Source organism: Hemicordylus capensis, chromosome 3 (genome assembly GCF_027244095.1).
Source record: "Hemicordylus capensis ecotype Gifberg chromosome 3, rHemCap1.1.pri, whole genome shotgun sequence".
NCBI lineage: Eukaryota > Metazoa > Chordata > Lepidosauria > Squamata > Cordylidae > Hemicordylus > Hemicordylus capensis.
In genome coordinates, this window is record NC_069659.1 from 285,047,808 (window position 1) to 285,065,511 (window position 17,704).

Below are 17,704 nucleotides of genomic sequence, written 5' to 3' on the forward strand. Positions count from 1 at the left end.
GCAAAGGTTTTAGTTTTCCTGCAAACTAAGGAGCGAGGATTCCACCGTCTCAAGCTATTTAAATGTCTCCCTGAAACTGCATTGGCTGCATATAATCGGTTTGTCCAGTCTTTATTTCAACCAATCCAAGCCCTCGTCTTGTAGATTTCGATTAAACTGGAGTAGTTATTTAATTAATGGAAAGATCTACCCCACCATATCCCAATCGGCAGACGGAATGGTTCCTACCAATTTATAAATAATCAGATCATGATGCAACTGGAATTGTCACTTCAAGAAGAAAAATAATAATATTTAGACTGTAACACTTTAAAAAAAAAAAGGCTGGCATAGTAATAAACAGCAATATCCACAACGAGAATCCTGTAGCCAGGATGTTTTAATAGGGATAGGTGATCAAGGTTTTTAGTAGATGTCCCATCTCAGTCAAATAACTGGGATGCATAATAAAACAACTATTGGGGTGGGGGATGGGGGGAATCAGTCTATTCTAATTTTCAGTGTGCATTTAAAAAAAGCTCCTGGGTGGTTTTTGTTTGTTTGTTTGTTTGTTTAATATAAATTAGGGGATAGACAGATGCATGCAAAAAGAAGATGTATATCCAAAACTTTTCCTCAGCCAGACGGTATTAAGTGATACTGATCTATAATATAAATAATGAAAAGGCAGAGCCCAGGCTGAGAGAGGACGATCAATAGTAGTAGCTCCATCCTGGGAACGAGATGGCCTCTGCGTGCCCCCTTTTAGATCTAGCCTTTCATGGGGTCCGGTCCCCGGTCTCCGAAACGGATGCTATGGGGGATCTGCACGATCACACGCTGTATTAAATACAACATGTGAATCAATGGGAATGATAATTTATAACTTCGTGGAAGAGCCATTAGAAGAAAAACCACAACAATCCGAATGCCTCTTTCAGAGCAGCCTCGGGATTTCCCCCCCTCGATGCAAGAATGACGTCTTAGCAGCAATGATATTTCAGTTTTAATTTCGGAGGTGAAACCCGAGCTTCATCAATAAAGCTCCCATTACCTTAAGCTTGGAGAAAGATAGGATGTCCCCAGGGCTGGCATCTTACCTATCTCCCAAGGGGTTGTAAAGTTCAAACTAATGACTGTTTGCAGATCCTCAAACAAGATAGATGGGCAGATCAACATCCGTGAGGTGGGAATCTTTTCGCGATCGAAAGTGCAGGGCCTGGCCCAATTGCCTCCGCCTTAAGGCCTGCGGGCCGCCTTGGATTTAACACCGAGACGAGACAGCTCCCTTCCATGTGGTGGCTCACCGACGGAGAAAACGGAAAGTAGGCAGGGGAAGCCAGAGAAACGAGGAAACCGGCGTTTTGCTGGGTGGAGCGCAGAAGTAAGGGTTCGTATTTGTGATTGACGAACCAGCCAAACCTGCTATTTTAATATACAGAAATTTGTAGGTATTTCTTCGTATGCTTCTCCTGCCGCCCATTTCGCTTTCTACTTAGTGCAGGCAGGCACGGCTCCAGACTCGCTTTCTTCCAGGGGGAGGCCTCTGTGTTCTTGGATTGTGTTGCTTCCCTGTAGAGGCGACAGTCCATTAGCACCCGCGCTGATCTGAATCTAGAGCACCCACCCACCGCACTGCTCTCGGATTTTTGAGACAAGGACACTTCCCGGAGCCTTCCTTTGCTCTGCGGTGAGGTTCCTGGAGCAGAGGCCTACCTGGAAAGGGTGGGGAATTATTAGCAGGAGACCTGGAACGGAACACCAGGCGGGCAGAGCTGGTGGTAACTGTTGCAAAATTCCTAAACAATAGAGAATTTGGACATTGTCCCTGAAGATTAGTAGTATTTTCGCAGAGCAGTCGATTTTTAAACTGGAGGTTCCAGAAATGAATACATTTTGATCTCCTGTATTATTCGAATATTTTGAATAATTCTTATTGAAATATAATTCAGAATATTGTAGGAAGTTTGAATTATAATTCAACCTTATAATTACATTCATTATATATATTCTCTGTATATTATGGAGAGAGAGAGAATTTACACACAGGCGCATACACACAAATATTGCACTCACACACCTCCGAATAGGGGCTTTTTGTTTCGTTTTTGTTTTTTGGTCACACTTAACAGCCAAACTGCCACCGTAGTTGCTTGGGCGCTGGGGAAATGGAAGTCGTAAAATACCTAAGTTCCATAATCAGCAGAATGCTGCCCAATCAGTCTCCAACCCCAGGAAAAATCCAAGGGGTGGGCTGTCACAGGGAACTCTAAAACCTCATTTTTCATTTTCCTCCTCGTAATTTTGATGTGAAATCTTATTTGGCTTCAACAATATCGGCGTAATCCAAACCCAGACAAAAATTTATTTTGAAAGTATCTTGGGGAAAATATGTAAACAATCTTTTTGTAAGTCACTGAGAAGTCCTCAGATCAGAGGAACTCGGTATTGCTACTTATTTCTTATTCTTTTTTTTTTTAACATTCAAAAAGAGTTCATTACTTCGTACCGATAACCCAGAGGACAAGAGAATCAGAAAACAGATTACATGCCGATAAGTAAACGAGAAACCAAACGAATATCGATTATGTCAAAGAAACGGGTCAATTTTCTGTGATGCTAGTTCTCCTATTTTCTCAAAGGCAACCACATTGCCTTTTACCCAGAAATCCTCTGCTTTTTATAGTTCATACTTTTAATCGACTTTTCCGATTTAAAAGGCAACCACTAAAATTTCTTTGTAGGAGAGGGTATTTTGTATTTGTTTTTAAAAAACAAGCTAGCAAGTGTACTTCAGGAAGTATTAAGTCAATTGCTGTCAATTTCATTCAACCTCATTAGAATAAATTTTACATAAAATTAAACGTTCATAAAAAGAAAGTGAGAGGATTCTAAGCATGTATTCAGAATTATGTTACTATGTGTTAAATCAGAATTGAGACCCACTCAGTTCAATGGAGTTTACTGGTTGTACATAGGATTGCGGTCTTAGTAGGACTGAATTCTGAATAAATATGCTTAGGCTCGAACCTAATCATGGTTAGATTTAGACTTGCAACCTTAATCATAAAGGTAAAGCTGTGCAGTTCAGTCGGGAATCGACCAAAGGTGAACCTCCCAGTCCTCCAGCCGTGGGTACTTCGAAGTAAGCCCGGTTGAGTTCAGTAACCGTCTTACTTCCAGGCCTCAGCCTGAGCACCCTAACTTAGAGCCGGGTGATGCATTTCGGCAATCATCAAAACCAACCAACCAACGAATAAAAATGTATGTGCGCGAGTCAAAGCTGCATAGGAGCCTCAAAGCCTTCCGGGCAGCAGGGCGTGAGGTGGAACATCCCTAAAGGGTAATTGCTGCAGTTGATTAGTGCCTTGTGACTCTTGACAGGCGAAGAAGAGTTTTGTTGCCCTTCCACTGCTGGTGTTGTTCCCGGCTAGCCGGTGGCTTAGAGACTGCGAGAGGGCAACCCCCAGCCTTAGGAAAACCCAAGAGACGTGGGATGTTATTAGTGAACAGGAGCCCGGCGAGGGTGATCACTTGACCAGTCAGGCTGCCTACACACGAGCACGTACGAACAAGGAAGCAACCCCCCAAACAGCTTTCTCCGTTATTTCTCCTTACAAATTTTGTTTCTGAGCGGGGGGCGGGGCTGAGAGACCCTGAACTCTGTGCAAGGTGAATGAAAGTTTCCCGAACCAGTGTGACCCAAGGCGCAAGACCTTGGCTCTGGCCCCCTGATAACCTAAGCCCAGGTAGGTCAGCCCGAGGGTCTGGGTGGACATGTCCTTTTCCGTTCTTGTTCCTCATCTTGGGAAAAGGTTCCCGCCGTGTGGTTTGTGCCCGGTGCCAAAGAATGCCCAGTGCTCGGATTATGGGGAAAGAAGTACAGGGGCCCTGAATGAAACGCACAACCCCGCTGTCCGAGTTTCCCCAGTTTTAGACCAATCGTACAACCCACCCACCCTCAGCAAAAAACAAACAAACACAAACCCACCTGTAGTTAAGGGAGCTGCCACAAAAGGTGAGGGGATGCCCCTTCTTTAATCTGCGGACTGGCCAAGGCCTCTGTAAAGGTGCCACCTTGGTTTCACCCTGGAAAGTACGGCCTGGGACGCTTCTCCGCTCTTCTTTAGAAATGCCCCAGCTTTTCGGCTTCTTCGCACAGCCCCAAGAATTCACGTACTGGGGTCGAACTCCTGAAGCCATTCAAAAAGCTCGGGGACTTTGGATACAGACACGAGTTACTTGACAATGTTGTTGTGTTTTAAACGTGTTCCCCACTCAGATAGCCTAGCCCTATTCAGACGATTATGTAGCAGAAGTGTAGAGAGTTCAAACCTGTTTTTGTGTGAATGATTGTACCTGCCTTTGCTTGTTTTGAAAGTGAGCCTGGGTACATGTACGGTACAGATAGTGTACGGTACAACTAGCGTACGGTCAACTGTGTACGGTCAACTGTACGGTACAGATAGCAAGTGCACTTCTGTACCTGCATTCAACATCACATGTGAATAACTGTAGCGGTGTACAGATCTGGACCTGCGCGCACTGTAGGCTCCTTGTACTGTGTTCAACATGATATGTGAATAGGGCTTCTGCGGGGGTGGGGGGCGAATTAACCAACAGTAGCCCCTCAATCAAGAAAACAAGAAAGGTTCTCCAAGCCAGGATTTGACTCCGCATTTGAAGTCCTTTCCGGGTCCCCATGGAATTGGGACAGGAGTTTAGAGGCACCCCGAGACCCCAGTGCTCCCCCCTCTCTCTGCCTCCTCCCCCGACTGTCTGTGTGTCTTTCTGTCTCTCCTCTGCCGATGCTTGTGGACCCCTCCTGATCATGTCGCCGCTTGCTTCTTTGCCCCCCCACCTGCCCTGTCTCCCCCTCCAGTGGCCCTCTCACCGTTCACTGTAACACGCCGTATAGGTCACCCCTACCAGAACCGGACGCCCCCCAAGAAGAAGAAACCCCGCACTTCGTTCACGCGCCTGCAGATCTGCGAGCTGGAGAAGCGCTTCCACCGGCAGAAGTATCTGGCCTCCGCCGAGAGGGCGGCGTTGGCCAAGGCCCTGAAAATGACCGACGCCCAAGTCAAGACCTGGTTCCAGAACAGGAGGACAAAGTGGAGGTGAGCAGTGTGCGCGCGCGCGCGCGCGTGCGTGAGAGAGAGGCGCTGCGTCTAGGCGGCTGGCGTGTGTCTGAGCCTACCATCCTGGGTCCCAAAATGAGGTCCCATTGGATTGGGTCCCATTGAATTCACTTCCCAGTTAATGCCTTCCAATTAACTGAGGTCGGTCTGTAACTGGATCGTGTTCCTTCCCTGCACCTTTTCTTTTGCTTCTATGTCGTGGGGGGGACGTTGACCTTCGGGGGTTGTCTGAACCTGTCGCGGTTCCAGGAACCGTGCTAAGTAATTGGTGCCTGCCTAGAGGGTCTGGAGCGGTGTCAGGCATAGCTGGCGGAGGTGGCCTTTGTGTGTAACGGCGCCGCAGTTGTCGCGCCTCGGAGTGTCTTTCAGGAGGGATGGATGGGGGGAACTTGTTCATATTTAATGGCGCGCCCCCCGCCCGCCGCGGGGGGCGTAAGCGCATCATCAGGTTTGTCTGTTATCGTTCGACCATTGGGTTTGCGTACCGATCCGTCCAGTCGATGCCATCTATAGTTGGATACGTTTATACATCCACATCTGAAGGTTTTCATCCCTCAAACAATGTTAGGTAGACCACGGATCTGTCTGTAGCACCTCTGAGTTAAACGCAGCGGATAGTCTTAACATTACAGTAGATGGCTACTGGCCAATACGGATAAGTTTACCACATAGAGTAGTACTGCAGGCAAGGAAGCCGTGAATTATCTTTCTGGCTCAAGATTGTGTAGATTGAGGGGGCTGTTTTTAGTTTTAAGGAACAGGAAAGTTTAGACTATCTGTTCTGGTGATTTGTATTTAACAACCCCCTTAATTAATTGTTCATTTTATTATTTGATTTGTTTTAAGGCTATCAGTTCGAAGCAATTAAACATATTCATTCCAAAAATCTGACCAAATTTATGACTGCAACTTTTATTATGCATTATTTAAATCATCCATTCTTCCCACCTGCCTAGAGCCTTTTCCTCCTGCCTAGCACCCATCTGTCCCTTCTTCTCCACCCGGTACATTTTGTCCAATTGAACTAGTTAGTTTGTTCCTTTTGTCTCTGTTCTTGCCGGCGGACATCTCCTCCAACTCGAGATCCTACTTGGTTGAATCTATTTCCATTTCCTCTGTCTCCTCACTCCAGAGCATTGCACATTTAAGACAAAATGACTATCTGCACTCCGAGCTGTGTAGAGAGGGTTCACGTGCGTGTTTATGATGCGATGGCTGTTAACTTGCCCCTGTGGATTCGCATGTGCGTTGTAAGTTGTCACGTGTCACTGCTCCTTAGCTTGTCTCACAAGTGTCTTTTTTTTCAAACTCAGAGATTCTGGAGCCCATTTTAAGCTCGCAGCAGCAGCCGGATCTTCTCATTAAAGGGTTAACGGGTGCCAGCCAGTCTATTGGCTGCTTTACCCGATGGTGTTCGGTGCTGCCTTTAAGAATACCAAGTCAGGTTTGTTGCGGAAAAGTCGGGTTTGTTGCTATAGTGGCAGAAACAAACGAAGAGTATTTGTATGGAGAAGGTCCGAACTGTGCATCCGGCCTTAGGAAATGAGCGAGGGGGAGTTTTCTGTTCGTGATGGGGCTTTGTTTTGTTTGAGCTCTTGAGAACTCTTTTCACCAATCGTGGTTGGCCGGAACAGAGCCCAGGTGCACCCGAGTCAGAAAAACCAACAGAGTCTTGTGAAGCATTACAACCTAACAGATGTAGTAGTAGAGCTGTGTTACAATAAGTTAATTAACACATGCAGTGACAGGAAGAATCGTGTCCCATTAGAGCCGAAAGGGGTGGAGAGTCAGTTCCGTGGACGATGGGGCCAAATAGAAATGCAATGGGAGAGGAATAATTCCCCTGCTGCCCTTGCATCTATATTTTTATATTATATTGTATTTAAGGACAGGAGATATATAAGGGCAGGAGATAGACACACACACACACACAAAGAGGAAGCTGCCATCTACTGAGTTGGACCATTGGTCTATCTATCTCAGTATTGTCTACACAGACTGGCAGCGGCTTCTCCAAAGTTGCAGGCAGGAATCTCTCTCAGCCCTATTGCGTAGAGAAGCCAGGGAGGGAACTTGAAACCTTCTGCTCTTCCCAGAGCGGCTCCATCCCCTGAGGGGAATATCTTACAGTGCTCACACTTCTAGTCTCTCTTCCATATGCAACCAGGGTGGACCCTGCTTAGCTAAGGGGACAAGTCATACTTGCTACCACAAGACCAACTCTAATCTCTTATATGTGTGTGTGTGCGCCAGTGCGAGTGTGTGTGTGAACAAACGGTAAAACCCACAAATCAATCCTTTTACAAAACAATCATTACAGAACAATTTAAAAACAGCATAAAACTTGTTTAAAAATAATAATTACAGAACAATGTAAAAACAGCATAAAATTATTAACAATTAAAACATTTAAAACAGTTTAAACACCCTGGAAGTCCAGACCAAACGGATAGGTTCTCCTGAAAGCCAACAAGGAACTAGAACTACGGATTGCACGAGATAAGCACAGTGATGGTTTATGTCAGCAATAATTGGGGATCATACAGTCTTCCTGGCTGAAATCTTACTTAACATATGTGAGCAGAGAGGAGACCACTGTCTTTGTTCAAGCCCAAAGGGATAGGTCCAGACTCCTTTGTAGAGCAGTTTTCAAAGGGTGCCACATCAGACTTTCCTGGTTTTGCAGCAACAGACTAACACTGGGGGAACCGATTCAGAGCGACTCTGCAACTTGGTTCTTCTTTGCCTCCAACGCGGAGGTAGAAGGTTGGATTCCAGTCATTTTGCAGGCGGAGGTGTCCTGCCTTGGCAGCGTATTTAATAAAACTGTCTTATGCATAGTCTTGTTTCACCCTGAGACGAAAGCAAAGACATATCCTCCAGGTATGGGAGACGGATATCTCATGCAGGAACCACAAGCCGCATTCTGACTTCAGCACATGGGCGTCAAAGGGAAGTGAGTCTTATTAGGGACTCAACCGGAGTACTGATGTGAGAACAAGAATGTATTTGCAGGGCTCCAGCAAGGTAATGGCTGACATCCAGACTAGATTACCCACAAGCAGCCCCACTGAAATTAACAAGGCACGTTAGTCATGCCCTGTCTAATTTATCCCATTAATTTAAATGGGGCTACTCGTGAGTAATTTAGTCCGGCTGTCAGCCAATGTATTTCTTTCAAAGCAACTTCCTCGAGGAAGAACGAAGAATTGAACTGTACTCTCTTAAAAGGGGATGTCTAGATTGGAAACATTTATGAGGAGACTCATAAATTGACCTCCTACGTCTATCAGGTGGTGGTTATATATATATAAAACCACCACCTGATAGACGTAGGAGGTCAATTCCTAAACCTTTGTAAGAGTCTCAAAAAAAAAATATATATATATATATATATTCATTATGTATTCATATATATATTTGGGCTTGAGGTTTAGATATATATATATTTGAGACTCTTACAAAGGTTTAGGAAGGCAAGTTTAAACACATGTTCATTAGATGAGAACTAGTCACGTGGCTAAAGCTAAAAAATGGGGCTTGCGGTTTCTTGGTTCTTCTTGGCAGCAGAATAGACAGCAAAGTTTCTTTCCACTGACTGTGTGTATTAAAAGAGAACCATTCCCCGCAAGCGCAGTAGAGATCTCCTGTGTTATTAATGTCTTCTTGCGATCGTTTTCACAGGACCTCAGAGGGTTCGCGCCTAAAGTCTGTTTATGGATAATTCGGTGATAAAGATCTTCAGAATCTAAACTCTGTATCTAAATATCTTGACTGGGGAGATGGGAGTGTGATAGAAAAGTGTGGTTTTACACATTCAGACAAAAGCCTGAGAAATCTTGATTAAATTAAACGAACTGTTTGCTCCAAAGAAAGACAGTCTAGACGACGACGACAACAACAACAACAAGAAGCCTCCTTCTGGAATGTTGCAGTTCTACCAGTCTAAACCTTTAACAAGACATGAACGTCTTAGAAACTCCAAGGGACCCATTATTAGCCATGAATTTTGATTAAAACCACCAATTTGAAAGAGGAAGTTAAAACAAGAGGTGGCTTTATGAGGTAACATTGGAGCTTAAATGGAAAAGTATTATTTTAAAATAAACAGTACACGCCCAGATTCTTTTGAAATTGTTTTGTCTAGACCTGAAATCATTTTAATGTGAGGATGAATGAGTTCCTGTTTAGAAGGGGACTGTTCGTAAAAACTCTTTTCAGCAATTCGATTCTTGTCTGCCTGTCTTTAAAATTTACAGTACTCAATGAAATTTGCCATGTGCAATCACAAATTCGCACTCCGGACTGTAGCGGAAAATGCCCCCCTTCAGCTCATGAATTGGGAAAAAAACAAACTATCCAGCTCTCACAGGCCAGGTTTCCATCCTGCATGCTGTTTGTCTGTCCTGGAATGCCAGTCGCTATTATGAGAGAAGATTCATGTTCTCATAATGAAACATTATCCACTTTTCAGATGTGCCTAGTCACCAGAATACTGGGCTAGAGGTGTCCTGTAGCTTTCCAGCTGGTTTGGTCTTAACACTTTTGCCCACCTAGGGAGAGACTGAAATCTTTGTAGGTTCCTGGCTATGCATGTACCAGAAAGAGGGAGAGATTTATTCTATGTATCCCATTCTGAAATTAGGACAAAATATCCTGGCAGTTTTTTCCATTGACATTTGGAGGAGGAAAAAATACTTTTCAGTTCTTGTTAAACTGATTTGCTTTTAAACATTGCAAACTGCCCGGAGGACTGATGTGTAGGAGAGCTGATCTTAGGAGAGGAGAGCTGGTCTTGTGGTAGCAAGCATGACTTGTCCCCTTAGCTAAGCAAGGTCTGCCCTGGTTGCATAAGAATGGGAGACTTGACGTGTGAGCACTGCAAGATATTCCCCTCAGAGGACAGAGCCGCTCTGGGAAGCAGGGGCCTAACTACTATTAGGCAAGGGGAGGCGGCTGCCTAGGGCCCCCCCACGCCTCGAAGCCCCCCCCCCCAGAGGCAAGTCACATGACTATATATTGTGAAGTGTGTGTGTGTGTATCAGCGAGGGGCCCATTTAAAAATTTTGTGTCTGGGCCCACTCCAGCCTTGTTACGCCCCTGCTGGGAAGAGCAGAAGGTTCCAAGCCCTCTCCCTGGCACCTCCAAGATAGGGCTGAGAGGGAATCCTGCCTGCCGCTGCCAGTCTGTGTAGACAATACTGAACTAGCTGGACCAATGGTTCAACTCAGTATATGGCAGCTTCCTATGTTCCTAAGAAGCTCTAAAAATCAGGGGCCTACCTAGGGAAGAGGGGGCCATGTTTGCCCCCCTCTCTGGAGGCCCCTTGGAATAAGGGAGATAATGAAGAAAACAAGGAAAGGTGAAGCTGGGGGGCCCGGGTTCTTTGATGTTTGAACCCATTCACTCAATTATAGATACACCCCTGAAATCAATCAAACCTGTGCACGTATAACCAGCGATGCTGCTGGGCAGAACTGGTACAGATAGCACGTTTTTCTTTTGACACACGCATGCACACACACACACACACCTCCCTCCCTCTCTGTGCGGCTCTGGGGTGGCTGACCATCCCAAAGCCCCAGCCCCCATTCCTCCCCCCGCAACCCCCGCCCCAAGCAGGAGTAACAGGACAGCTCTTCTTCGGAATTCTAGGCTCTACTAGAGCTATTTCACAGAATCACCAGTTTCTGATAATGCTAAGCGTCTGAAAGAGACCCAGGCATGGCACGGAACGCCTTTAACTCTCTCCTCTGGGGGTGGGATACAGCAGTACAGAATGTTAAACCTAAGGGGCGGGAGGATAATATAAGAGGACTATAAAAACATTTTTAAAAAAGGTTTAGCATTTTCATTTAAAATCGGGTACATTCTTCAAATCATTAGGTTAAAAAGAAGTGGTTTAAAAATGATTTTGATCAGGCAGCGGGGTAGGTAGGTAGGGCTTTTGTTGCTGATGAGGGTAGTAGGGAAATTATTTATTTATGTATTTATGTATTTATTTATTTGGAAAACATATATCCCACCTCTCAACTGCTCGGGGCAACTCACAACAATAATACATCGTGTTCATCTCTTGATTTCAGGCAATGCATTTACATCTCTTTCCCCACTGAAACGAGTACTACTACTATCATATTTATATACCGCCCATCAACCAAAGTTCTCAAAGCGGTTTACATAGAAAAATAAATAATACATCAAGAAGGTGGTAGACTGCTATTTAGCGGGGAGGAAGGGGAAGGCAGGTGGAGGGTGGGCGGGGGGGGGTCCCTTCATTTAATCCAGAGGCCACCTGTGTAGAGGGACTCCATGTCGGGATAGGGCTCTGCTCAGTGGAAGAGCATCTGCCTAGCATGCGAAAGGGTACCAACTTGGACCCATGGGACCAGTCAGGGTAGACAATACTGAGCTAGATGAACCAATGGCCTTACTCAGTATAAGGCAGCTTCCTATGCTCCCATATAGGTCAGGGAATTGATTTGCTGAAAGGCATCCTCTCACACTGCAGGGGAGCAGGCAATGGTAAACCCCTCCTGTATTCTACCACAGAAAACAGCAGGGCTCTGTGGGCGCCAGGAGTCGAAATCGACCCAAGGGCACACTTTACCTTTAATGTACTAAAATGATAAGAGACTGATCCCAGCCAAAGGTGCAGCTAGAGTTAAAGTCCACTGTCTTCCATGCGCTTTACTCCCTTCTTGCATACTTCTGCAGCCTTGCAGCGCTATCCTCTACATGTTTACTCGGAAGTAAATCCCACTGGATTCAGCGGCACTTACTCCCAAGGAGGTGTGCGTCAACATGTAGTCTCAAAGATCAATTCTTTGCAAGATTACTCAGAAGTGAAGGCCTCTTCAGACATACCTGGGTTCAGATGTCTGTACAGTCATACATGTTTTTCTGTGAATGACCTTACCTGCGTTCATTTAGGACCTCTGAAATGAAGGATACAACATAGGAATTGTATTGCTGTATCTGTGGTCATCGTAATATGTGAATAACTGTACTGTATATACAGATCCGAACTTGTGCACAGTGTACACAGACTGTAGGGACCGTGATGGTGAATTTGGCTTAAGTTCTGTTGTATTCTGTAGGGCTTATTCCAGGTAGGTATGCATAAGATTGTAACCTATTGGATTATACTGAGTTCCCTGGCTCTCAATAGGATTGAAAGCGTGACTAACCTTTCCTGGACTGAGCCTAAACCCCTGCTAACTAGGAAAAGAGGCACCTTTTAAACTTTATTTAGCAGGGGGAGAGCTACTGGCCCTATCCACCCCTAGCAGAACATCCCCCCAGTCACTATTGCTGGTGTCTATCTTATATTTCTTTTAGATTGTGAGCCCTTTGGGGACAGGGAGCCAGTTCTTTCTTTCTTTCTTTCTTTCTTTCTTTCTTTCTTTCTTTCTTTCTTTTCTCTATGTACACCGCTTTGGACGCTTTTGTTAAAAGGCGGTATATAAATATTTGTTGTTGTTGTAGAGAACCGCTGCTTTCTTTGGCAACTTTTTCATCGCTCCCTGTGCGGCCTGGATGGGGCTTCTCCCCTGAGACATTTATTATTGGTGCTGGGGGAGGTCTGCTTGTATTTGCATATTTATGATTAAGGCACTTCGGAATAGCTGTAACTAAGCTGCTCTCTTTCTGTTGCAGTCTAGAGACAAATTGGGCTGGGACACGTACAGCTTGTTCGCTTTCCAGGAGGCTGAGCTCTCTTTCTCTCTTTCTTTTGACAAATTACCCCTTTTGACCGCCAAACGGTGCTACTAACAGAGAAAAATGCCCCCGACCAAAATTAATAATCTATTACCACTAATTATAAAGGGGGGGAAAGGAGGCTGGGTTGCATTTTTCCACTAAATCAAGGCAATATTGAATATGCTTCAGGAGTAAATTTGTGGCGGAAGAAAAAAAGAGTGCATTATTAAGGCAATTCTGCATACCTGCACCTTACCACGTGTGCGTGGTTTTTGGGGAGGAAGATGAGAACGCCGTATGCCCATCATTCTTTCAGAGGCAGTGCATTATGGGAAGGCTGGGTTATCATCTCCCTCCAGCGCGCGCTCACACACAGCACACGACACACGATTGTTTGTATGTTCCAGCCCAGGTTAAGCGCTTCGCTTTTGATTTCAAATCTGAAGACTTGTTTAAATGTCTTCAACTGAAATACATGCGACTTCATGCCTAGAGTTAGTAGAGAGCGTCTTAAATCTGTCTGAGTGAGGAGGAGGGGCAGATTTTTAGAAAACAATTCTTCCTTACGTTGTTGAGTGTGTTCAAGAGAATTCTGCTCCTGCCTTCACCCGACCAAATAAGAGTAGCAGCTAAATGTTGCAGGGAATAGTTTAATTACGAGCAAATCGGCAACTATTTCGAGACCTGCAGCACGTATGTAAACTGGGCAAACTCTAAACGAAGCTGGGAAATGTATGAGTTGGTGTGTCATTAGAACCAGGGCCAGATAAAGGGCAACTGATGCCCTAAGCACAACAATGGTGCCCCCTCCATTGCTTAACTGACAAGACATTAAGACTCAAGCAAATTATTTACTTATATCTTAATATTTAAAATTTTAAAAGTTTTCTTCTAGTTTTTTTAAGGTAAAACAAAACAGTCCCACTGCCTATAATTTCATATAAATAGCTGCAACAGAAGGAATGATTGAGAAAAATATTTCATCTTCAACGTCAGACATATCATAACAATATCATAACATACGACCATCATTTACATGAAGTTTTATCAATATTTTGTACTGCTCTTTACAGTAATCTCGCAAATCAATGACTTTTTACTTCAGATACATAGTTTAGTAGTATCTCGAAACTTTAGTTGCTCACCGAGCCAAAGAAAACATTTTTTTAACAATGCAGAGTAAAGTCGAACATGGCAGATAAAAACAACTACAAAAAATCGACTAAAGTTGAGTGTGGCAGTGAAATGCAAGGTGGCAAAAGAAATGCAAGGTGACAATAAGGGAGGCAAAAAGAGAGTGTGAGGAACATTTAGCTAAAAGTAACAAGGGGAATAATAAAAACTTCTTTAAATACATCAGAAGCAGGAAACCTACCAGGGAGGCTGTTGAACCATTAGACAATGAGGGAGTGAAAGGGATTATTAAGGAGGATATGGAGTTTGCAGAGAAGCTCAATGAGTTCTTTGTGTCCATCTTCACAGCAGAGGATACTGAGCATATACCTGTTCCTGAACCAGACTTTACAGGGATGGAGGCTAAAGAACGGAGTCAGATAGAAGTGACAAGAGATGATGTTCTAAACTGTCTGGAAAATCTGAAAACTAACAAATCGCCAGGGCCAGATGGCATCCATCCAAGAATCCTCAAAGAACTCAAATGTGAAATTGCCAACCTCCTTGCCAAAATATATAACTTATCCCTGCTATCAGACTCTGTACCGGAGGACTGGAAAGTAGCAAATGTAACACCGATTTTCAAAGAGGGATCCAGGGGCAATCCGGGAAATTACAGGCCGGTTAGCTTAATGTCCATTCCAAGTAAATTGATGTAAAGCACCATCAAGGAAAAAATTGTAAAGCACATAGAACAACAGGCCCTGCTGGGGGAGAACCAGCATGGCTTCTGCGAAGGGAAATCTTGCTTCACAAACCTTTTGGAGTTCTCTGAGAGTGTCAACAAGTGTGTGGATCAAAGCGATCCAGTTGACATAGTCTACCTGGACTTCCAAAAAACTTTCGACAAAGTTCCTCATCAAAGACTCCTGAGGAAACTTAGCAGTCATGGGATAAGGGGGCAAGTACATGTGTGGATTGCTAACTGGTTGAAAGACAGGAAACAGAGAGGAGGAGGCGGGTCTCATGCAGAGGCGTAACTAGGGAAAACAGCGCCTAGGGCAAGCACTGAAATTGCGCCCCCCCCCGCAACCCCAACATCTGACACGCATCTTTCAGAAAACTTTTATTTTACCATAATATTACCTCAAAAATTACAAAAATTACCAAGAATGCAATAAATAACCATAGTATTATGACTAGCCATAATACCAACTTTAAAAAGCAGAAGTAATTCCTGAAGGGGACACAATTTAGCAAAACATATTTCAGTTCTCTCTTACTACCAATCTAATCACTGCATCAGAGGAAACCTTAAGCAATATGGCTTAATACCTGCTATAGAAAAGTACTGCAATGAATTATTTAAGTAGTGTTTTGTTATGCCAATAGCAGTGTAAAGCATAGCATCTTTATACGAGTGACAGCTGGGCCAGCATTTAGAGTGTTCTCAAAGTTGGAAAGATTAGTAGACATCTGTAAACAGTCAGTCAATGATGTTCACCACCCAAACAGTACAACTGAATTGTTTTACCCTCTGCTCAACTTCTATTCAAAAATGTCTTTTCAATCTTAGCTTGGATACTAGTTTTAGTAAGCATTGCTATTTCTACCTGTGGAGTCTTGCATGTATAAGGACAATTTGATATCTTCTCCAGTTCTAATTTTATGATTTGCATTGAATGGTGGTAGAAGGGCAATGCCCAGCTCTGTGTTTAATTAAGTCAGTCCTATTCAGTTCAAAGTGGGGTGGGGAGAAGCAAGCAACAAGTGTTACCTTTAAAAAGCCAACCCATGTACTAGTCTTGTTGCTGTTTGCTGCAAACAGGAGAGACTAGAGAGGCTGCCTGCTGCTGGGGCTGCTGTGCTGCCTGCACTGAGTGTTGGCTGAACAGCCTCAGTCACTCCGAGACCTGGCCAGGCGGCGGCGGCGGCGGGGGACAGTCAACACAGGCAGCACACACGCACGCACATCGCTGCGGCTGCTGGGCGGGCGCCTCGGCTCCTCCCCGCCCCCCAGCACACACACACAACTTCCAGTTCTGGTCAGCTGCAGCGACAAAAAGGAAGCTCCCTCCTCCCAAACGAGTGAGCGGGGAACTATCCTTGTCGCCGCTGCTGCACGCACCCGACCCAGCACAGAAACCTGTCCTCCCCCACTCACTCAGCTGCTGAACTGAAAAGCTCTCTCAGTCTCAGTTCACTCAGGTCCCCTGCATGCCCGCCTGGCGGGCGGCGCCGCAACACGCCGACTCCAACTACTCCCAGCCAGCCTAGCCTAGCTGGGCAGCGGGGCCGGGGGGAGACTAGAGGAGAAGAGTACCCACCCAACAACAGGCCAAAACACACCAACCTCTCTGAGTTTCACACTCTCCAGCGGGGCAGAGCGAGCGCGTCAGCACCGCCCGCCCCGCTGCTAGGATGAGCTAGTGTGCCGCAGCAGCACCCTCCCCCCAACTGTCGGGGAGGCCCACCCCCTGCACTGCTGCCGCCCCAACACCGCAACACCCCAGCCAACAACAAGCAACACAACTTAACTTAAGCAAAGCCACCAGGTGAGGTAACCGCCAGCCACTGCCTCCCGTGGCGAAACCCCCGCTGGCTGCCGCCCTCAGCCAAGCCAGCTCCAACAATCAAGAAGCCTCCGCACCCCCCCACATAAATTAATCTAACCCCCCCCCCACAAAAATAATAAAAACACACACCTTGCACACTGTCTGCAAACTTTATTAAAGTTGATATGGTTCATGGTTGAAACCAGCAGGGCTCCCGCTCCTCCTGGCTCATCGTTGTCGTCATCCTCCTCCTCCCTGGGCTCCTGTCCTGGAGCAGCAAACACAGGCTCTTGTCTCTCTCGCCACCTCAGCGTGCAATGCAGCACGAGCAGGGGGTGAGACTGTGAGAGAGAGACACTCACATGTGCAAGTGGGGGGGGGGGCAGGCGTGCAAGGTGGAGGAGGAGCCGGGAGGTCCGTCGGGCAGTCAGCGCGGCGCCCACCGGAGCTGAACTCGCGGGGGGCGCTGCTAGCGCCACCGCTGCAGGGGCGAGGTGGAGGAGGACGAGGTCTGTCTGTGTTAGGCAGCATGATAGCGCCCGGTCGGAGCAGAGCTCGCCGGGGTGCCGCCGCCGCCGCGCTGGCACTCACACACGGCACGCCCGCCCCAAGCAATATGCAAAAAAAAAATTTTGGATGGGGTGGGGGCGGCGCAGGGGTCCACGACCACGTGACATGGCAATTCTGCACCCGCACTGAAGTGGCGCCCAGGGCACATGCCCTGCCTGCCCCCCCTGTAGTTACGCCCGTGGTCTCATGATCAGTGAGATCCTCCTTTTCCCGGTTTGCAGGGAGAGCGGGCTAAGCCTGCTCTCCCCGCAGACGATTGGAAAGCCCTGCCTGGGCGCCCGGATTGGCCGCCCACACGATTGCCGGCTTTGTGATGGAGCTGGCTGGGCCTGGGGAGTTCAGGGGCCATGTGGCCCCGTGAGCTCCAGCATGCCCTGTGCAAGCTTTTCAGCCTCCCAGTTGGGGGTCTCCTCATGAGTAGCCATGCCGCAGACCTGCGCTGCGGCTACTCACGATCCAAAAAAAAAAAAAAAAAAGGGTTTGCGGAGCACTCACTCTGCAAGCCTGGTTGAAGGGGCGGGTTACTTGAGCAGGTTACCCGCTCAGGAACCAGTGGGCTTGCAGCTGAGCCCGGTGGTTCACATGATGGGACAAAATCACCCGATTTCGTTCCATCATGTGAATAGCCTCTAGGTATAAATG

General features: G+C 46.2%; 1 protein-coding gene across 1 annotated transcript in view; it reads left to right on the forward strand.

The window, feature by feature from the left end:
- TLX1 (T cell leukemia homeobox 1) overlaps nt 1–17,704 on the forward strand; it is a 32,155-nt gene that overhangs the window by 861 nt on the left and 13,590 nt on the right. The window contains exon 2 of the mRNA XM_053312090.1: nt 4,898–5,099. Coding sequence (XP_053168065.1) covers nt 4,898–5,099 — 202 coding nt within the window. The remainder of the gene's footprint in view (nt 1–4,897; nt 5,100–17,704) is intronic.